The sequence below is a fragment of the Ramularia collo-cygni genome, assembly GCF_900074925.1.
Source record: "Ramularia collo-cygni strain URUG2 genome assembly, contig: RCC_scaffold03, whole genome shotgun sequence".
Taxonomy (NCBI): domain Eukaryota; kingdom Fungi; phylum Ascomycota; class Dothideomycetes; order Mycosphaerellales; family Mycosphaerellaceae; genus Ramularia; species Ramularia collo-cygni.
This window is the reverse complement of record NW_019716257.1, coordinates 445,192-466,173: the sequence shown is the minus strand read 5'-3', so window position 1 is coordinate 466,173 and position 20,982 is coordinate 445,192. Positions and strand designations below refer to the sequence as shown.

Here is a 20,982-nt window from a genome sequence, read left to right as displayed (position 1 = left end):
TCCCGGGGATTGATTGTGATGGTGGGTATGCCGAGTACTTGAAGACGACGGCGAGGAGTGTGATTAAGTTGATTCCGAAACTGGAGCCTGTAGATGTCGCGGCGCTTGCGGATGCTGGATTGACGGCTTATCATGCTGTTGCGAAGGCTGCCAAAGTGTTGAGGCCGGGTGATTTTGTGGTTATGATTGGTGCGGGAGGTTTGGGCCATATTGGAATTCTTGCAAGTCATGAAGGCGATATCTGGAGCTACGCTGGTGGTGGTTGATCGGAATGTGAAAGCATTGGAGCTCGCGAAGAAGTTGGGTGCTGATCACACTTTCCAGGCTGGCGAAGATAAGATGGTGATTTCGTCAAGCAACGACCAAGTACAAGTTGGACGACTTCCAAAAGGCGATTGATGATCTTTCCGCCGGCAATGTGAGGTGAGAGGAACGGCCATCTTGATCCCGTGAGGTCATTCAGAGGTTTTGGATGCCCCCACCTCTTATTCATGTATGCAATGTCGTCAATCAATGAAGTCCAGATCAAGTGGTCCATCTTTGCTCATCAAGGTGTTGTGATTCTGACACGTGACCCACAGATGAATAAGGATCAGGCGAGATAGCCGCATCTGAGATGCAGAGTCTTCATATTCATGTCACATCAGACTACAGCATTACTGTGTGCTTCATATCAGCTCAGTGGGTGCGCATATGCACAACACGAGGTGCATGTGGAATCGCCTCTGTGACGCATGAATATTGTAGTCAATATATTGATTGGTATTGATGGAGTCCTGCCCCACCTCATGCGCCCGCCTTCAGCTGAAACCCGCCGATCTCCGTGACGAGAGCTCCCCAAATTCGTCGCGCGTTCCTTTCTGTCGTATGTAAACACCCAACAATGGCGAGCGAAAAGAAAATCGAGGATGTAGAGGTCGAGGAGAGCGGTGAGGAAGAGGAAGAAGGCGGCGTCGATGTCGCCGGAGCTCCCACCAAGAAGAAGCGCAAGCCGCGCRAAAAGTCCAAGAAGAGCAGCGAAACGGCCGTGGCTTCGAGCAGCGAGACGGCGCAAAACTCGATACCCACCGGCGATCTCCAAGCAATGCTGCAGCAGCTGGCAATGGCTCAACAAGGCGGAGGAGCGAGAGAAGGCAAAGCGCCCGAGGATTACAAGTTCTGGAACACGCAACCCGTCCCCAAATTCAAGGAGCCCAATCTCCTACAAACCACAAACGGCGGGGAGGGCGAATCGCTGCCTGAAGGACCCATTCTTCCGGCGGCCGTCTGCAAAAAGGTGGCCAAGCCAGAGCCGGAGAAGTTACTGGATGGCTTCGAATGGTGTCTCATTGACCTCGAGGACAAGGCGGAGCTGCACGAATTCTACGACTTGTTGTACAATCACTACGTCGAGGATACCGACGGCTCCTTTCGCTTCAACTATTCGGTCGAGTTCCTGGCGTGGGCGCTGAAACCACCAGGCTGGACAAAGGAGTGTCACATTGGCATCCGGACCAAGACGGTCGAGGGCAAAAAGGGCAAGCTGGTCGCCTCCATCACCGGCATTCCAGTCACTCTGCAAGTCCGCGAAAAGACCGTCAACGCATGTGAAATCAACTTCCTCGCAATCCATCGGAAACTCCGCAACAAGCGTCTGGCTCCCGTCTTGATCAAGGAAGTCACCCGAAAGTACTACCTCAATGGCATCTATCAGGCTCTCTACACCGCAGGCACTCTCCTACCAACCCCAGTCTCCACCTGTAGGTACTTCCATCGCTCTCTGGACTGGGAGCACCTCTACAAGAATGGCTTCAGTCATCTTCCTGCACACTCTTCCGAACTGCGTCAAAAGTTGAAATACAAGCTGGAGGACAAGACGGGGTTGAAGGGTCTTCGTCCGATGAAGTCAGAAGATATCCCTGCCGTGAAGGACCTTCTTCAAAGATACAACCAGCGCTTTCACCTGCGACCGGAATTCTCCTCCGAGGAGATGGAGCACTACTTCTGCTCCAAGACTTCCAAAGGCGTGGTGTGGTCGTACGTGGTGGAAGAGAACGGCAAAATCACCGATTTCATCTCGTACTACCTGCTGGATTCCTCCGTTTTGAGGTCCAACAAAAAGGAAACAATCCGTGCCGCCTACCTCTACTACTACGCGACCGAGAGTGCCTTCCCAGACACATCAAAAGTCAACCCGAAGCAAGCGCAGGACACCCTGCAGGCACGACTCGGCCTTTTGGTGCACGACSCACTAATCCTTGCCAAGAAAGAAGGCTTTCACGTATTCAACGCATTGACTTTGCTCGACAATCCGCTATTCCTCAAGGAGCAGAAATTCGAGCCTGGTGACGGTAAACTCAACTATTACCTCTTCAACTGGCGTACAGCTAGTATTGACGGTGGTGTGGATGAAAACAACCAGATTGACACGACGAAAATGGGAGGTGTCGGGGTTGTTATGTTGTAGAAGGATGTTCTCTACGAGGCGAGGCATGGGAGGATGGGTGTTGGGGATGTCTCGAGAGGGATCTGAGTAGGGTTTGTTTGATGTAGGGATGGCATGTTCAAGATGGCGGATGTGGAATGAAATGAATGAATGGATTGATATTCTGAATGAACCGTCATGACTCGAAACTTCGGATTGAAAGGACGTGTCTCTTGAAGATTTGATTCGTTCCAGGTACTGTTGTTGACTGGTAAACTCGATTTATGGAACACGACTCCCACAAAACTCAGAGGACCTTGTCTTCAACGCTGCACTCGACACATAACAGCGCCGATCTCGATGGAGAGAGTCTGCACACGGAACCTTGACCGGCAAAAGTATGCGCATCATCATCGTCTTTTCACGTACATCACATATTTTCTTGTAGAACTGCTCATCTCGAAGATCCTCGATTTCCTCCTCCCTTTCTCAAGAATGAGGTGGTCTCTGCGGAAGCAAGGCCCACTACGAGAGACCCTGGCTCCTTTTCGGTCCGTTTCCTCGCCAAGAAAAGGAAGGCCCGTAGGACGAAAAAAACATTCAACACTAGGAATTCCCCAATCGTCACCGACTTGAGTACTAATCTAGCGATTACACGTTTCAATAGGCCAGAGCGGACGGGATGGCTTGCTATTCGTGTAGCTATGGTCGAATGTGTGTGAGGATGAGGTACGATGAAGTATATATGTGAATTTCGTCCATTCTCCCCTCTTTTTCTTCTTCCAAGCTTGCGAAGACGGCCGGCCTAAAGTCCTCACAAAGTCTTTGGGGAAATCCCGAGCGGTTGCTCCTGTTGCTCGTAGGGGTGAGATTCGACTTTCAAATCCCCAACTCATCTGCACTGTCAACCGCTTCCCAAGATCTTCTCGATGCTCTGCTCATCCGCCTCCTCMCATTCTTCTGCGGCAGGATTTTGAAATTCGAAGTCCTCTTTCTCTTCGCTTGAAGCGGTCTCAGCGGGCTCTCCTCTACTGTTCGCTTTCGTGGAGAAAATGCGAGAATATCTGGGGAGTTCTGTAGCAGACAAGCTTCCTTCTTGATCGAGGCACATGCTTGCTTCATTGAAGGGTTACGATTCTCTTTGTCGTCGAACTTCGGAGATTTCAATACTATCGATGCAGGCGTGGGAGGTGCCATAGTTGTGGTAGTGAATGGTGTTTTGGCGACCCATTCACAGATACCCTCTTCCCATCTGAATCGAGCTTTCGCAGTCTTGCTGAATGGTGTTCGTGGCGTCGTGTTGTTACGCCTGGGAGATTTCGTGGATATGCGTTCAATGTAGTCCGCATACAGAGCTTCGTTCTCGCTATTTCCACTCAATTGTCGTTTTGCTGTGATGGCTGCCAGTGCAACATGTTTATACAACGCTGCAGCGCTTGCTTGTTCAACCATTCGTTCGATGAGGAGACTTGTGAGGTCAGAGTGAAGATGATGTTCCAAAGTGGCCATACTCGAAACAATCTCAGTCGCAAAGTCTGCACGGTTGGAGCGAGACGTCTTGGTTGGTGTTAGCATATCAGAGATACCGGATATGCTCAGAGACCCATGAACGCCCTGCGACATCCCGAGAAGAAGCAAAGAGCAGTTGGCCAAGAGACTTTGTAGCTCGCTGGACGGTGGCCCGATTTTAGAAAAGATAGCATTGGCCGCAAGCCTGTGCACAGTATGGCTTAGACTCCCGTGGTCCGTCTGTGAATTGTCCAGCAGCATCGCCGAACCTGCCATGGTGGCGAGTCTGATCACTGTTTCTTTCACGCCAAGTCTAATTCCTGACAAGCAGCTGTCTCCCTGGTCAATACCATGGGAGATACATGTCCAGAGAAGTTTCTCGGCTTCACATGACGAAGCGCGGGTCAAAGAGCGTAGCAGATTATCCCAGAAGCCGGATACCTTATACAAGACAGCCATACGGCTACAGTCTCTTCCAACGACATTTCTTATCAGTCGAAAGATGGATGCCTCGCAATTCTGCTCTCTTCCGAAAGCGGTCAAAGTTGCAAATTGCTTCGCCGTGATGCATTCTCCGGAGTCAAGCCATGCGGCGAGAATTTCCAATCCTTCCGGAATCGAATTCTGACATCCACAATGCTCGATGAGCTGTCGCACAATATTTCCAGAAAGAACACAATCTTCAATGGCTTCACAGACTGCGTAAATAGCCTGGCTCCGTACAACTTGCCGAAGTCCCTTCCAGCCACCATCGTCCTTGGTACCAAGTTCTTCCAAGTAGCTGATAATTTGCGATGCAGAATCAATATCATCATCGGCTTCGTCTTCCTCGGCGAGCGCGATGTATTGTGGCACATTTCTCAAACATGTGCTCATCAATGAGCGAGTTCCGCGCGGCTGAGGCGGCCTTTGGCTATTGGTGCAGCTGAGAATACTGTTGAAAGCGAGTGCAAGCCCACTCTCGGCCTCTTCGAGCGGTGACCCGGGTTTGATCGGCAGCTGCCTGGTTGGGCGAACTTGAGAGGGAGCCGGTCGTACAAACGGCACTGGAGAACTGGAAACCTCGCCACCTTCCATGCGCCTCACAAAAGGGCTCGGAAAGATTATTGCAGATGTTTTCGAAATGTTGCGAGGATTGTCCTGCTTCTTGACTTTCTTCCGCCCTCCAAAAGTCTTTGTTCCAGTTTTGCGCTTTGCATCGCCCATCCAAATAGGATCCCGAGTCGACCAATGACTTGCCACTCGGTTCGCCGCAGTCTGTTTCGGTCTGACTGTCTCCCCAGACATGGTTCCATTGGCCAACTTCCTAATTGCGGCAATCCGGGATGTGATGCTGCGTAACAATCGACTGCATCTCGCCGCTGTCCAGGCCAATTCCTCGGTATCATGGCTGATGCGTTTGCRCTTCTTGTTGATGTGGTTTGAATCTATACTCGGGCTGTGAGGATGATAAGACATGCTTTGAAGCTGTTATGCTACCGCTAACTGACATATTCTTGACGTCTCATGCTTGGAAATTTGAAGATGCAGTCCCAGATAAAGTTTAAGGTTGGTTGCCAGGGCGCCCGGTTGCGCGGAGCTGCCTCCGCGTTGTGGGCCCCATTTCGGCTGCTCTTCGTCTCGACCACCTTGTCGCCGACATCACTGGGGCTTTCAAGCCAGACTGAAGGTTGGATTGCGCTCCTGAGATGCGCTCCGACCTGGTGCACTGGCAGAGATGCGCCTAAAGTGGGACTTTCTAGAAGAGTTGCTTGCGGACGGCAGACAATGGGTCCTTGGAAACGGCGATGGACCGCAACTAGCTGATATTCATGCGTGCTGGATATTCGACTGGCTATTGACCTTACCAGGAAGCTTTCCCGAAAACTACTTCAACAGCACGCGCTATCCGAAAGTCATGGCTTGGAGGGAACGATATGTGTCTGCGATTGCACCGAAGGTCAATCAGCTTGAGGGCCCCGATGCTGTGAAGCTGATTCTCATCAGCGAATTTAATGATGACGAGATTGAAATTGAAGGTGACGATCCTAGCGGACTAAAGGCTGGAGAGACCATTACGATGAAGCCGATTGATACTGGGTATTCGCACGAAGATACCGGGAAACTGATCGGATTGACTACAAGAGAGGTGGCTATCTGCATTGTCTCACAAGAGGATGCGAAGGAAGTGCATCTACATTATCCGCGATGGAACGTTACGTTTGAAGCAAAGGGTCTTGGAAGGTGGCTCTCCAATAAGGAGTAAACAAGACGGTCGAGGGCTTCAGTAGATTTACAGAGTCTGTGAACTACTCGCTACTGATCTGAACCCTCATTCAGACATTATTGGCGGTCAAGCTCTGGATAGTGCCTGAATAATCCATCGCCATAAGGCAATCTCCTACCACTTGCCAGATACTCTTTCAAGCCCTTTTCCTCTTTTAATGCCTCATAGAATTTGAAAAGCTCCGCAAACTCCGTCTTCCTGACTTCCATCTCCTTGGGAAAAGCAAAGAGCAGTCCATCCAGAACCTGCCAAACCGTAAGATCCGCATAAGTCAACTTCTCCCCAACAATGTACTTTCCATTTCCATTGCCCTTCAAAGTCCTCTCGAAATAAGAGAGGAACTTTGGGATTCTCGTCGCTCTAAGATCCCCGGATCWCCTCAACGCCTCTTCCTTCTGCTCTTCGTAGTATTTCATAACAGCAATGGGATGATGCGAGTCATGGATCTCATTGCTCAGATCCAGGGCTGTAAGAGTGACTTGATTGACGTAGAATCTCTCATCACCCTCTCCATTCAACCCTAGCTTCTCGCCCAGATAGAGCAGTATGTTGCTAGTCTGGGATATCACAAGTGGGTTGCCATCTTTGCTAGCTCCTGGAATACGGAGGGCTGGAGATGCGAAGACAGGTGGGTTCCCGGCTTCACTTTCTGTGGAGCTGTTCATGGTGACTTTTTGAACAATCGCATATCCGTTCTTGGGATCCTCGTTCGCTACGTCTGTGTATGGAGTACCGGAGGCCTCAAGCGCGAGACGAACAAACTCGCCACGGCCGGGGATACCAGGGYGGTAGAGCAGTTCATACTGAGGCTGAGTTCGCTGTTTCTTGGTGGTTGGAGACATTGTAAACGGGTGGTGGAAGTTGTAGCCGAGAAGATTTGGCAATTGAGATGGGAAGAATCGTTCTCGTTTGACGCTGGCTTTCAGTGGAATGCGAGCAATGGTACTCTTCATTCGATGACAGCTGCAGGGCTGTACTTTATATGAATGGGAAAGATTGACGATGTTTACATGTATGTGTTTCTAGAAACTACACTATGACGATGCCAAACTCCGGCTGATTGATCGGCCGGATTTACGGAAGAGGTGAGTCTGGTTCTACCCAGTGATGCCTGAGGCAGGAACACTCACATTCCTTTTCGAGTCTTGAACCACTTCCTCTGTACCTCACTGCTTATTACATTAGGGCATCTCAACGCGGTCACAAGTCTTGCCATGGATCTTGTGGAATGTATCGTACGCTGGCAATAATCTATATCCCTCTTCACCAAAGACTTCCTTCAACWTTTTCCTCGTCTGCATTGTTCTAGCAAGATTCTACTCGGAAGGAAATCAGCTGTCCCACAGAAACACCATGCTACCTTCCTAGGCACGATGACTTCTAAGACTGTACATATGGTGAATGTGTTACCTCCTTCTCCGCCTCCCGCCCTCACTTCTTCTCCAACTTGAAATACTTCTGCCACACTTCCTCCTTCTCAAAGTACTCCGCCTCCTTTTCCAACGCTCCCACAAACACAAAGCACCCTTTCCCTCCATCTAGCATCGGTCCCACATAATGTACCCTCTGAAACCCCTCGGAGATTCCTCCAACATCTGTCGTCGTGAAATGTCTGGCCCTACCACCCAAGGTACTTCCCCAATCAGCACTCAGCATATCACTATGATAAAAGCTCGTGAATGCAACAGTCTCCGGCGCATCAGCTTTCCACAAAGGCCACCAGTTCAGCGAGTAAGGATGCTCCTTTCTCAACTGCAAAACCCCTTCAACGTGCTTAGTCGTGACATTCTTCAATGCCGCTCGGATCCGTCCCGCCAGCAAAGGAAGACTGTCTGGCTCCAAGATCTCAGCGATATTCGCTTGAACCGCGAGAAAGTAAGTCAAGTATCCCACCCAGGTCTCCGGAACGTTGAGATACTTTCTCGCATTGTGAGGAATGGTGTATGTACTGGTCATGGAGAGATCAGTAAACTCTCCGAGATTGTGGCGGGAGATGATCAGATTTCGCCAGAGAGCAGCAGAGATGGCGTCGTGGGTGGACACCGGAGTGTTTGTGCTTCCGTAGGCTTTTAGAGCCTCTGCTTTGTCGTGGGAGAGATGGTAGTACAAAGGTTTGAAGACTGGGGTCGTAGCAGGATGGTCCTCTTCATGATGCTCAGCGCCTGGAGTGAAGATTCCCTCGACCATGTCATATGCTGGATGGTGGCTTAGATCTCTCAGCCCGTCATCACTCAAGTTGTCGAATACGTCTCTGGACGTGTTCATAACTCTGGCAGTAGGCTCCTTGGAAGATTGCTCTCCAGCTTTCTTACATTCTTCCGCAAGAGCCCGCACTATCGCGTTCATGCCATTTCCATCAGACAAGTGGTGGTACATGCATAAACTCAGTAAAACGCCTCCGTCGATGAAGCTCAACTGGAACCTAGACACAGCCGCTGGCTCCGGCATAATCGGTCCATCGATTGGCATTAGCTCGCCATCCTTGAACTCGGCGATTGGGAAGCCTGAAGATTCGAGCTGTTCGAACGGTGTGAACGATTTTGTCAGGTCTTTGATAACAAGCTCGATTCCCTTGCCTGGGACCAATGCTCTCCACGGCTGAGAGGGATCGTGTGGGGCTGCGTTCTGTATGATGACAGATGTTGCACCTAATTCTGGAGTACCATTGACGAGGGCTTGCAGTCCCCGCGAGAAGACGTCGATGACCTGCCCATGACTAGTCTGAGGCGAGAGCTCAAAACACAAGACACGGCGAGAGTATATGCCAGGTAGCCAGACATCGTTGGGTGCAAGTTTGAGGGTTGGATCTGTCCCTGTCAGGAAGATGCTTCTTGTTGCCATGGCAAGAGGCAAGAGGGCAGAGTGCCGCTGTATCTTTGTTGGAGAGGTAAAGATGTCTGGACGAGGGTGTCGAAGTGGAGGAGGCTCATATTAATCCCTCGGCCAAGTACAATCCTTCGGGATTCTGATATGCCACATCGGCAGAACTCGTCAGCTCGCTTGTAAGCCCAACCAAAAGTCTCATCGGCGTTGAAGACAACCATCACCAGCCACAAGTGCAGAAAGTGGTACGTCGATCGTAAGTGATAATCCTGAATGCCAAACTCCTATCGCAGTCAGCTGCGGCTGAGTGAGCTTCAGCCTCATTCTGTCCGCTTCTCCGTCTGTGTCTTGAACCCGCAAGGTAGATATGGCTGCTGTCGCGGTTTATGGAAGGAGCTGATCATATCAACATCCCGTGTCTCAGCGTAATCTGCCACTCTCTCGGCTTGGTACCATCTAGCGTTGGAAACCTTTGAGAGCTCATGCTGTTGTTTCACGCGACACACATCGCAAGAGCATCGTTTACAACGGGACAGATATCTGCCGCTTGGGCTCGGTTTTCTCAGAATCAAGATGAGTGGTAAGGAGAAGAGGAGGAGGGAGAAGAAGATGAAACATGAAAGCTCGCGTGAAAGAAGTGCTCGAATTGGGAGGTCGCATTGAAGACGCGTCAGATGGCAATGCCCAACTCCATGTGACAGCAAGCACGGACATGCGCATGCATACCACATCGCGTACTGTCGTGGGTCGCCCCAACAAGCGTGATGTACAATGTGTTAGTCGGCATGGTTTCTTTGTCCCAAGGTAAGAACAGCGCGCTTTACCTCTAGTGCGCACGGGCCGCTTCCGGACCCACTTCCGCCCGTCCTCCCGCATACGTGCCTTCCTAGATTGCTTTACAGCATCAACATCTCCAKCTTCATTGAATCCTCATTGAATGTCGGCTTACAACATCATTGTTTCTTTGAGCACGAACAAACACACTTTCGACCGAGCACTACCAACATTGTAGCCGCGCGCGCAACACTACCAACACAGGGGAGCGCACGCTCACTCCGCATTGTTCCTCCGCACGCCGCCATCATGAGCAACATGAGGGATCAGGACTTTCCAGAGGAGGAAGAAGAGGACGACTTCAATCCGGTACCTGAAGTTGGCTCTGATGACGAAGCAGATGCCAAACCTCAGGCAGTAGATGACGACGATGATGAAGAGCCCGCTGCGAGAGTTCCTGCTGGAGACGATGATGAGGAGCCAAAGGACGAGGAAGACGGCGCCGCGGTCGACAACGGCGATGAAGAGCCTCAAAATGCAGAGGAGGAGGAGGAAGAAGAGGAGGAGGAAGAAGATGACGAGGACGACGAGGACGACGACATTGAAGGCCAACCATCGCGCAAGCGACGGCGGAAACGCCGCAACCAATTCATCGATGTCGAAGCCGAAGTCGACGAAGACGATGAGGAAGAGCCAGAGGAAGAGGACGATCTGCCCGGCGAGGATGTCCACCCAGATGATCTCCAAGAGCTACCACCTGGTGCGGACAGAGACGACCGCATGCATCGCGAGCTCGATCGCAAGCGTGAGGCGGCAGAGGCCATGGATGTTGAGGCGGAAGCAAAGAGACTCAAGGAGCGATACGGACGTCAAGGACGTGGCACTGGATCCGCATCTGCCATTGTACCCCAACGCATGCTTCTACCTGGCACCGACGATCCACGAATCTTCTTGGTGAAGTGTCGGCCCGGTAAAGAACGCGAGATCTTGTWCTCCTTCCAGAACCGTATACTTGAGCGCCAAAAGACACGAGAACCCATCCAAGTGCTGTCCGCTTTCGAGCGAAATGCCACGATTCCAGGCCATCTCTACGTCGAGGCGTGGCGCATAGACGATGTCACGGCCGCGTTTGATGGAATCACTCACGCCTTCATGGGAACCAAGCCAGTGATGATTCCGCTTGAGGAGATGCCCGATCTCCTGCGTACGAGGAAGACCAAGGAGCTGGAAGTCGGCATGTATGTCCGGCCGAAGCGCGGACTGTATGCAGGCGATCTCGCTCAGATTGAGGAAGTCGAGCCCAACGGTACTACTGTAACGCTCAAGCTTGTGCCCCGTCTGGATTACGGCCTTACCGAGGATGCAAATGCTGCCGCTCCGGTGATGGAGCCCGATGGCCAAGGCGGTATCAAGCGCAAGAGAGTACAAAAAGCCACTGGCCAACGACCCCCAGCAAAACTTTTCAGCGAAACTGAAGCACGAAAGCGCCACGGCAAATACCTCTCATCAAAGAACTCGCTGAGCTCAACCTCATTCACATACCAAAACAAGGAGTACATTAATGGTTTCCTGATTGAAGTATTCAAACTCAATGCTTTGCAAACCGACAACGTTGATCCCACTCTGGAAGAGGCCACCCGATTTGCTTCGGGAGGAGAGGACGGCACGGACAACCTCGATCTCGCGGCACTTTCAGCAACACTCAAGACCAGTGCTGGCGCTGATTACCTGCCGGGCGACAAAGTCGAAGTCTTCCGCGGTGAGCAAAAAGGCGTCAACGGACGTGCTGTCGAAGTCTATGGCGAAGTCGTCAAGATGCGTGTAGAGGAGGGACCTCTAACCGGTCAAGTCATCGAAGCTCCCATCCGAGACCTACGGAAACTCTTTAGAGAAGGTGATCACGTCAAGGTCGTCGGTGGGAGCAAGTTCCTCGACGAGGTCGGTATGGTGGTGAAGACGTCGGGCGAGCACATCACAGTCCTCACGGATAGCAATCAGACCGAAATCACCATGTTCGCCAAGGATCTTCGCGAGGCGACGGACAGTGGTGGAGCGATTGGAGTGAGCAAGTATGACCTGTTCGATCTCGTTCAACTCGACGCATCCACGGTCGGATGTGTTGTCAAAGTTGACCGAGAGTCTCTTCGTGTACTCGATCAGACTGGAGCAATACGCAGTCTCTTACCCTCCAACATCTCCAACAAGATTGAAAAGAAGCGAGATCAAGTTCCTGCCACTGACCGTCTCGGTAACGAGATCAAGAACGAGGACACGATCAAAGAGTATCAAGGCGAGCAGAGGGCTGGAAAGGTGCTGCAGGTCCAGCGCGGCWTCGTTTTTGCTCAGAGCCGTGAGATTCGAGACAACTCTGGTGTGTTCGTTGCTCGCACGAGCAATGTCGACACAGTGGCTGCCAAGGGAGGCCGCGTCGGTCCTGATCTTACCAAGATGAACACTGCACTGCAACCAAATGGCACAAACGGTGCACCCATGGCACCTCCTCAGCAGAGGGGTAGAGACAGACTCATTGGAAGAACAGTCAAGATCCGCATGGGCCCTCAGAAGGGCATGATTGGGATTGTCAAAGACACTTCAGATAAGGATGCGACACTTGAGCTGCACGCCAAAACCAAGAAGATCAGGATCGCCAAGGAGAAGCTTGCTGTCATTGATCCTCAGTCTGGCGAGACTATCAATGGTGACGCCAGGACTTTTGGTACAGGTGGTCGCCCGTCTGGCGGGCCTCCTGGTCGCACTCCCATGGCTGGCGGAGCAACACCTTTCCGCGGTGGCGCGCCTCCTGGAGCTTCTGGAGGACGCACACCTGCATACGCAATGGGCGGACGAACGCCAGCGTGGAAGCAAGACGGTGGTCGGACGCCTGCTTATGCTGCTGCAGGAGGTGGTGGCGGTCAGACCGCCTATGGTGGCAGTGGCTTTGGTGGTGCAACAGCGTATGGAGGCCATACTAGCTATGGCGGGCAGACTAGTTATGGTGGTGCCACAAGCTACGGTGGTGGAAGTGTGTGGGGAGGGGCCGGCGGCGGTGGTGGTGGTGGTGTAAGTTGAAAATGTTTGAGGTGTGCTTTACAACCGCTAACGTGAATTCAGCAATCGACATGGAACCCGAACAACGGCGGTCGAACTCCTGGCTACGCTTCTGGTGGGAAGACACCTGCGTATGGCGGCATGGAAGCGCCTACACCCGGCTTCAACTCAGCACCAACACCTGGCCAATACGCAACACCTGGTCAATATCAAACACCTGCTGCATATGCAACACCTGGTGGATTCCCCGAGACGCCCGCACCCTACTCAGCAGAGACACCTGCAGCAGACGATGGGCCTAGTTATAATTGAGTTTAATGAACGTCTGGGAGGTTAAAAGGACACAAAGCTCACGGCGTTGGATCATGTACCATTACTTGCATTCATTGCATAGATAACATCGGACGAGCTGTCGTCTGCAATTACTTGAAATATAGCATGGTCTATCCGTTCGAACGCCTTGAATCACTCCCATTACCTTGTCGCATCAGCAGCGGAGCATGTACAGCATTGTCTCTCCGTTCGCCTTGAATCACTCCCATTATCTTATCGCATCAGCAGCGCAGCGTGAATGGTCCCTTCGACTGCCTTTCTCCCTCAATATGCAGCCCACTAGAAAGGGAAATCGTCCTCGCCTTCGGAGTCGAACATGATCTCTTCTTCCTCACCGTGTGCCAACTCCTCATCTTCAGCKGGGAAATGGTCGTCTTCTCCGGTCATCTCAAGATGTCCCAGCTCATTGTCGCTCTCATMAAATTCAAACAGTTCAATGCGATGTTGAGGACGACGGCTGCGAGCAGGATCGTGGTAGGCCTGCAGGACACGCTGGTTTTCTTTCTCCTGCAACTTGAGTGCCAGCTTTAGAGCATCCAGCTCATGTGCAAGAATGTCGCTCGGAGATGCAAGGCCGACTGCTGTAGCCCTCTTGATTTTTTGCTGGATGGCCTCGGCCGTGTGTTTTGCGTTCGGTTCGCCGCAACCCCAAGCTACTCCGTCGAGGAACGCGAATTTGACGGCTTGTCGCTCCCGTGCCTCGAAGCTGCGAAGACGAGTGGCGAAGTGCCCGGCGAGCTGCTGCCACTCTTTTTCGTCGCGATGCTGAATGTCAAGGCCCCATCCTTCACAAATTCCAGTGACGATAGCTGAGACGTKGCCGGCATTGTAGGGAGACTGAATTCCGAGAGAGTTGACTAGAGTTGCCATTGTTTCGACGGCATTGTCTGAAAGGGCGACTTCCTGTCTGCGTAGTGTTGCAATCTTCGTAGCCAGAGCTGCGCGAGGATAAAGCACATCAAAGCGCATGGTCTTGTTGATTTCGTCGGTCAAAGCGAGGTTTAGGAGATCGCGTGCTTTGAACGTGTGCACGATTGCAGCTTCTGGGATCTTTTACAGTCAAAATTAATTTCAGTCACACGTCAAGTGAGTTAGGACAAGTACCTTCTGCCAAATAAGAAACTCATAGGTCCCTCTATAGTTGCCCGCGCCGCGCGTGAAGGGCTTTGATAACCGGACTTCGTCGTGGAAAGGCCTTGCCCAGAATACTCCTCGATTGTCGAGTGCATCGACGTCGATTACAGAAACATGCCACTGGCCACTGTTGTCCTTGATGGCATTCACAATCTGCTGAACTATCCATATTAGGCGATTGGAGGTTGAGATGAATGGTGTGTCCACAAGGCTGCGATTCATGTGATCAAAAATGTCCGTGGCGTCGATCGAACTGCTTCGCGGGGGGTTTGAAGACAAGGCGTTCTTCTTGTGATGTCGCCTAGACCAAAACCCGTTCTTGCTGTCTCGTCCAGAGGGATCCTCACGCCATAAGCGGAAGAGAAGTTTCGGTAGTGGTGGCTGAGCCCGATGTTGTGAAATTGACGGTACTAGGTCCCGAATGATGAGATTTTCAGAGACTAAAATGGTAGAGCCATCAGGTCGGAGCCTAGCTGACTTAGGACTCTTTGGCTTGGTGAGAATTGGCCGCCTTGGGGTCAATGTCTTCGCGATTTTGGCCGCGGGTCGAGACGGGCGCTGGGGAGTCTCGGGCGTCCACAGTCCAATTGCCGGTCTCTTGCTGAGTGGTGTAGGATCTCCCTGCTGATGATGATGAAYATCATCATTCGAATCGCGAGGTCTCTTGCTGGGTGGTGTAGGGTCTCCCTGCTGATGATGAACACCATCATTCGAATCGCGAGGTCTCTTGCTGAGTAGTGTAGGATCTCYCCGCTGCCTATGGCGGACACCATCATTCGAATCGCGAGGTCTCTTGCTGAGTGGTGCAGGATCTCCCTGCCGATGATGAACATCATCATTCGAATCGCGAGGTCTCTTCTTGACTGAGGTATGACACACGGATGGTTGAGACTGCAGGAAACTGTCAAGTCGAGCCCGCATTGACCTTCTTTTCTCTACGTCTGCTGCAGACTGTGTGGAGGAGCAGATTCGGACCCAATCCTTGTTGAGTTTTTTCCTCTCGTGATATTGCGCAGTGAGACGACGGTAGGGTATGCCGTCGACGAAGCCGAACCTTCGGATCTGATCCTTGAACATGGAGTCGAAGGCTTTGCTGCGTTGACCTGGAGTCCGACCAGCTTCCGGCTCAAATAGCATGTCCAGCAGGAGACGCATGTCGAACGTCCATGTCATCTTCACGGACGCCATGTTGAGACGGTGGCGACGGCAGCGTGTTTGTGACGTTGTGGTTGAAGAGAAGAGACGGGAGAGGTGAGTGTGAAAGTTGAAGTGAAGTGCCCCACTATTGGACAGGGCATCCGCATCCATACCATGGTTCGTATGACGGCTGGTAGGTCCGCCATGTCGATAGCAGCGTTGCGCTTTCGAATTTGCATGATCTTCATCCTCACTTATAGTCACAATGATTCAGGGCCCTACTTCCAGTTCACACACATTTGGGCGGTTGATTCATCTGCGATCAAATTGCCTATCGAAGATCAGTGCCGTGATATGGCTGAAGTATCTGCTGTCACGGTTAAAAATGAAATTGAGAAATCTGACTGACTCAGATGGACATACCAGAGACATAATACACCATAAGGCCCATCATCTCTCCGCCTCCCTCACCAACTCTTCCAAAGCAGCCTCCAAGCCTGGCATGTCATTTCCCATGACAGTCTTGCACCATGCATCTCGGACCATCAACACAGTGACCGGAAGCTGATTTGGGCTGAATTTGAAGAGCATGGAAGTCTCGGTCTGGAGCTCCATCTGGCAGAACCGTATGTTGGCATGTCTCCGGGCCAGTTCTTCGTATTTTGGRGTGAAAGTCTTGCAGGCGGGAAGATTGCTGTTGGAGACATATATAACTGTTGGGGTTTGCTTGGACTGCTTAACAGCATCGTCATGCTCTTGCTTGCTTGTGATCTGTTGGATTGCCATTACGCTGTTCTGTACAGATTCATGGGATGAATGAATGTCATGCAGTTCTTTCTATTAGARGAGGAGACAACTCCCCTCTTCTTTTGCTCCGTTCGTCCTTGACTACTCGAATCATAGCTGCATCATGGATCATGTGAGCCTGAGCACGAGCTCGGCCTTTGAGTACACAATGCATCTCCCGCTGTTGATGGACCCCGACATTCGAGGACAATAATTGTAAATTATCAGAAGCAAGTGCAGTCCGTATCTCTCCAATTTGGCTCGCAAGGATCGTCCGGACTTGCCCGGCATTCACTTCCTCCGTTCTCTCCACCACAGACGTCACAGCAACGCGTGCTGCTTGATCAACACTACCTTACTTTAACAATAATGTCCCTCTCAACACCCCAACATCCATGGCCTTTGTCTCCAAATCGCGCAAAGTGCGCTTCTCCCTAAACCTCAAAATCCACGACCTCAACAACGTACCCCTCGTCTCCGGCACTTCCTTTATAAAATGGCACCTCCCCGCCTCGACAGCCGCCGAACATCGAGGCCGAACAGCCAAATCCCCGATTAAAGACCACCGCGTTGTCTACGATTACGAAAAATCCACGACGCTGCGACTAACAGTCTCCAAATCCGGGCAACTGCAAGAATGTAACATAGCGTTCGAAGTTCAGCAGGAATATTCCGCCGGAGGCAGAGGAGAGAGAATCACATTAGGACATGTGACTTTGAATCTCGCAGAATATGTGAATGCTTCAATGGAGCCAGCGAGTCCAGGCAAGGATGGAGAAGAGGGGATTACGAGGAGGTATTTGATGCAAGAGAGCAAGATCAACAGCACCTTGAAGATTGGGATCAAAATGCAATATCTCGAGGGCACGAGAGATTTCCATGCTCCTGCATTACGATCTGCGCCTGTCTTTGGGGGAATCGCAGGGATTATCAGTTCTTCCGATCCAGTCAATGTGGGCACGATACAGCAGCGGGATGAGGCTTTGGCGCGGGGAGTGGGAGACGGGGAAGATGCGGCTGCGATACCGAATCTCTCCATGTCTACGAATGGGAAGGAAGTTGGGGAAATGCAGGACATGTATCGCAAGACTCTCTCTGCCTTCTGGTCGAGTCAACCAGGGGAGTTAAAAGCAGATGAATGTATCGAGGACATTTTCGCTGGGGGAGATGGATGGGGAAAGGGAGGGAGACCAGGTGCCATCAACACCGCTGCTGCGAACCAGCAAAGTGGAAGTCATCCGGGTTCGGGTGCTTCCACTCCCAACAATCCTGAAGACAACCTGAACATTTCAACGCGAGGCGAGGCGGGCAGGGGATCGAGTTCCATAGGACCCATGTTACATCGGCATGACTTCTCCGCATCGAGGCATGGCCATCATCATCATCATAACAAAGCGCAGAGAAAAATGGCTGGGGCAGAGGAATTGGATGAAATGGATGTTAGGGATGATCTGAGAGGGTGGAGGATTGGAGAGGCGGCTCATTCTTGATGTTCACTTTGACGAATAATGAAACTAAGGTCTCAGCAAATGCTTCATCAAAGTCTTTCGGTCCACATCACAGTGTTAAAACGGCGGCTGTCTGCAAGTTGGTCGACTGGGGCATCGGAATGTTTGACATGTTGTAGTCCTTTCGATCTCACGTCCCGCTCTGACACATCGAGGGGCTGTACGTGGCGGCGATATGCAGGCAATAGCTGACAACTCATCACAACACAGTGAAGACAACCAAGATTAAGAAGCTTATTTCTCTTCTTTTCCTACATAATTCCTACCTCCTTCTTCCTCTGTTCTCCTGAAAGACGGCCTCGCCACGTTTGGTGAGAGTTTTTACATCATCGTCAACACGCTTGGGAGCGTGGACTAAAACGCCAGACCCGATGCAGGTCCTGTACACCATGCATGCGCCCCAAAAAGATCCTTAAACTCCAATATCAAAACAGATGAGGTAACCCTCAAGCTTTGACACCATATCCACTCCCACTCCTCGTATACATTGGCCTCTCAGGCGCTCTTCTCCCAACGGAGCTGTACCCACTCTGAACTTTGATATCCTCCGGTTTAGGTTTTTTCGCGTACCGAATGCCTTCATCCACAGCCGCGGATCGGTGTCGAGGTGGTACACCATTCTTTGTGGTAGGGACCTCTCCGTAATACAATCCTTCCCTAGTCGGAACTTCGCTTCGCATAGACTCGCCCCGAGGCATTGCAGGACGTGACGCACGGTCGTAGGCTTCTACGCCTTGACCGGGACCGGAATACATGTAGCTTGTCGTACGGGGTGGCATCGCTGGTTGGGGAGCAGATGGTTGTCTCGCGGAAGATGTCCTTGCAGAGCGACCATCCCGACTTGATGGATCCCTCGATCGTTCTTCACGTTGTTCTCGGACGTCACGAGACTCCTTGATAGGAGACGGACTGCGTGTAACGCGGTGAGGCACAGTAGGGCGGGACTTGGATCCAGGCTCACGAAGTTCGGTCCGGTAGCCATCAGGAGTGGGGTATTCTGCATCATCGGCATATTGCCTGCTGTAGTTGTACTTGTTCGCTGGTGGTGTAGCATGGTCCGGGGTGGTGGCAGGCGTGGCGAGTCCTTCGGAAAACTCCGTCTGCCGCAGATGCGAACCCTTCGTAGGAGGGGCGTTTTCCGCCGCACGAGGAACGCCATAAGGCATCGTCTCAGATCGCTTCACGGGAGAAACGCGAGGCGCAGGCTCTGCTTCCACTTGCATAGACTGCGCACGTTGCTTTTCCATTGCTGGCATTCGAATGTCGGATGGTGAGGATTTCGATGTGTTCAGCATCGGTGGTCTGCGATCCGCAAGCTTCTCTGCACTTGATCGACGCTCTGGTTCGCGCCGGTGCGAGTACTCCGCACGAGGAGGCTCCACATCCTTCGACTTTGGTCTTTCCGACGTGCGACGGACAACAACAGCTGGCCTTCCATCCCTACCCTTGACATATTCGACCTTGTCCTTGGTGGAGGCCATGCGTGCGGCGGATGGGCGACGTTCGGCCTCTTCCCGGGGATCGGCCCTCGCTCGAGAACGAGGGGCATCCTCCATCGGAGGCTCTGTTCTGGGTCGGACGCGGCTGGATTGAATGTAATCACGGGCGTCGTCCATCTTTCGCGTATAGACATCGTGAGGCTCAGCGGCACTCTCCTTGCGATGCCTGTAGACTTCTTCATAGTGTGCTTGCCTCGCCTTGCGCATTGCTTCCTCCTCACGCATCCTCCCCGACCTCCTCGCATACTCATCCGAGTCACTCTCCGAGTCATCGTCGACACGTGGAGTGTACTTTGTTTCGCGATCCTTCCTTGTCTCGCGGTCCGTCTTGCGAGTCTTCTCCTTCCGCCTCTCTCGCTCACTCTCCTTGGCATCTCTTGTGGAGGTCCGCGGCTTCTCCTTCGCTTCACTCCGCTTCGATGGACGCTCGTACTCGGGCTCCTTCCTCGCGGGCGAGGGTCGTGGCCTGGCATCAAAGTAGTCTGCGGCAGCATATGAAGGTCTCCTCTCCTCATACTGCGGCGGCATGCGCTCCGAAGCACGAGAAGCATACGCCGGTCTCGCACTTGGCTCATGTGAAGATTTGTACGATGGTCTTGCGGCGCCTGCGCCTGGCCTCTCCATCGCATCCTTCCTCAAACTTGCCAGGCGCACCTGCGCATCATATCGCCCTCTGCGATCCTCGTCAATCAGAATCTCATACGCCGTCTGAATCTTGTGGAACTGGTCCGCGGCGGCTTGCTTCGCGGCTGGGTCGGTGACTTTGTCAGGATGACACTTCAACACCAACTTGCGATGTGCCGTCTTGACCGCGGCTTGAGTGGCATCTTTGGGCAGGCCGAGTGCCAAGTATGGATCCGGTGGCAAGTCCATTCTCCGCTATTGGTGATTGGGTGAAGATGGAGGATGYCGTCGTGAAGGGAATGGGTGACGCTCGCTTGGTGATGGTYCGAGTGGATGCAGGGATCGATGGGTGATAAAGGATGATGATGAGGTGAGCAGCAGTCAGGGATTCCTCGCAGATCCCAGACGTATATTTAGTTCCGTGCGGCGGAGTTTTGTCGTCGAGATGGCGCAGCGTTGACGCGGTGTGATGATGGTGTCGAGTGGGATCGCACGGCAATGTTGTGCGCGGCAGCGCAAGTGACGTCGGCGGACGGAAGAGAAGGCTAGAGACTCTGACTTTTGAGTGGCGGACAGGCTTTCTAAAAGCAAAGCAAATCCTCACTCGCAGTCCTGTCGTAGAGCTGTAATTATGAGAATCCCTCAAAGATATAGCGACTAAACTAGGCGCAGGTGTTCACGCGTGTTTGTTGGGTGAACGTTGTGTCTCAGTTGAGCCGATGGACGAGCTGCAAGGCAGTGCAAGCTGGGTGCGGGCTTCGATCTTCCGGACTCGTGGTGGGTATGGGTGATCTCCAGGGGCGGAAGATTCTTCGCAAAGGGTCCCTCTGCGTCTGATTCGTGTGGATGTTGATCTTATAATTGTCAATCTTGTGCGTCGGATGAGAAGTAGAGGCGGAATCAATGCACTGCAGAGATGGTCGGGGAAACCGAGAGAAACAGCGGTAGTAGCAGCGGCTCCGTTTGAATAATACAAAGTCGGTCACACAGCCAGCCGGCGTGATGAAGCGGCCGGGCCAGCGAGCAGGGCAGGGCGCAGGCAGGCAATCGTAGACCGCCTAATTTAGTCCTAGTCCCATTAGGTTTTGTTGGCTACGTGGGCCACTGGGCGAACAACTGTGGATTTTCCTGCATATA

The 20,982-nt window shown here is 52.3% G+C and overlaps 8 protein-coding genes; 3 read left to right on the top strand and 5 right to left on the bottom strand.

Annotated features, from left to right (window-relative positions):
- Positions 1 to 883: 883 nt before the first annotated feature.
- Positions 884 to 2,446, top strand: RCC_02531 (related to glycylpeptide N-tetradecanoyltransferase; the record flags this gene model as incomplete). Its single annotated transcript, XM_023767821.1, has 1 exon — positions 884 to 2,446. The coding sequence occupies one exon, from the start codon at positions 884 to 886 to the stop codon at positions 2,444 to 2,446; it is 1,563 nt and encodes a 520-aa protein (XP_023623589.1).
- An 837-nt stretch (positions 2,447 to 3,283) lies between these two features.
- On the bottom strand, positions 3,284 to 5,371 carry RCC_02530 (uncharacterized protein; the record flags this gene model as incomplete). The annotated part of the gene is made up of 1 exon (XM_023767820.1): positions 3,284 to 5,371. The coding sequence occupies one exon, from the start codon at positions 5,369 to 5,371 to the stop codon at positions 3,284 to 3,286; it is 2,088 nt and encodes a 695-aa protein (XP_023623588.1).
- An 864-nt stretch (positions 5,372 to 6,235) lies between these two features.
- On the bottom strand, positions 6,236 to 7,021 carry RCC_02529 (uncharacterized protein; the record flags this gene model as incomplete). Its single annotated transcript, XM_023767819.1, has 1 exon — positions 6,236 to 7,021. One exon carries the CDS (start codon positions 7,019 to 7,021, stop codon positions 6,236 to 6,238), a length of 786 nt encoding a protein of 261 aa, XP_023623587.1.
- A 589-nt stretch (positions 7,022 to 7,610) lies between these two features.
- RCC_02528 (uncharacterized protein) lies at positions 7,611 to 9,020 on the bottom strand (the record flags this gene model as incomplete). The annotated part of the gene is made up of 1 exon (XM_023767818.1): positions 7,611 to 9,020. One exon carries the CDS (start codon positions 9,018 to 9,020, stop codon positions 7,611 to 7,613), a length of 1,410 nt encoding a protein of 469 aa, XP_023623586.1.
- A 1,065-nt stretch (positions 9,021 to 10,085) lies between these two features.
- On the top strand, positions 10,086 to 13,136 carry RCC_02527 (related to Transcription elongation factor spt5; the record flags this gene model as incomplete). XM_023767817.1 has 2 exons in its annotated part: positions 10,086 to 12,836; positions 12,888 to 13,136. The coding sequence occupies 2 exons, from the start codon at positions 10,086 to 10,088 to the stop codon at positions 13,134 to 13,136; spliced, it is 3,000 nt and encodes a 999-aa protein (XP_023623585.1).
- A 300-nt stretch (positions 13,137 to 13,436) lies between these two features.
- RCC_02526 (uncharacterized protein) lies at positions 13,437 to 15,479 on the bottom strand (the record flags this gene model as incomplete). XM_023767816.1 has 2 exons in its annotated part: positions 13,437 to 14,207; positions 14,262 to 15,479. 2 exons carry the CDS (start codon positions 15,477 to 15,479, stop codon positions 13,437 to 13,439), a joined length of 1,989 nt encoding a protein of 662 aa, XP_023623584.1.
- A 1,130-nt stretch (positions 15,480 to 16,609) lies between these two features.
- Positions 16,610 to 17,704, top strand: RCC_02525 (uncharacterized protein; the record flags this gene model as incomplete). The annotated part of the gene is made up of 1 exon (XM_023767815.1): positions 16,610 to 17,704. The coding sequence occupies one exon, from the start codon at positions 16,610 to 16,612 to the stop codon at positions 17,702 to 17,704; it is 1,095 nt and encodes a 364-aa protein (XP_023623583.1).
- Positions 17,705 to 18,168: 464 nt separating this feature from the next.
- Positions 18,169 to 20,094, bottom strand: RCC_02524 (uncharacterized protein; the record flags this gene model as incomplete). The annotated part of the gene is made up of 1 exon (XM_023767814.1): positions 18,169 to 20,094. The coding sequence occupies one exon, from the start codon at positions 20,092 to 20,094 to the stop codon at positions 18,169 to 18,171; it is 1,926 nt and encodes a 641-aa protein (XP_023623582.1).
- Positions 20,095 to 20,982: the final 888 nt, after the last annotated feature.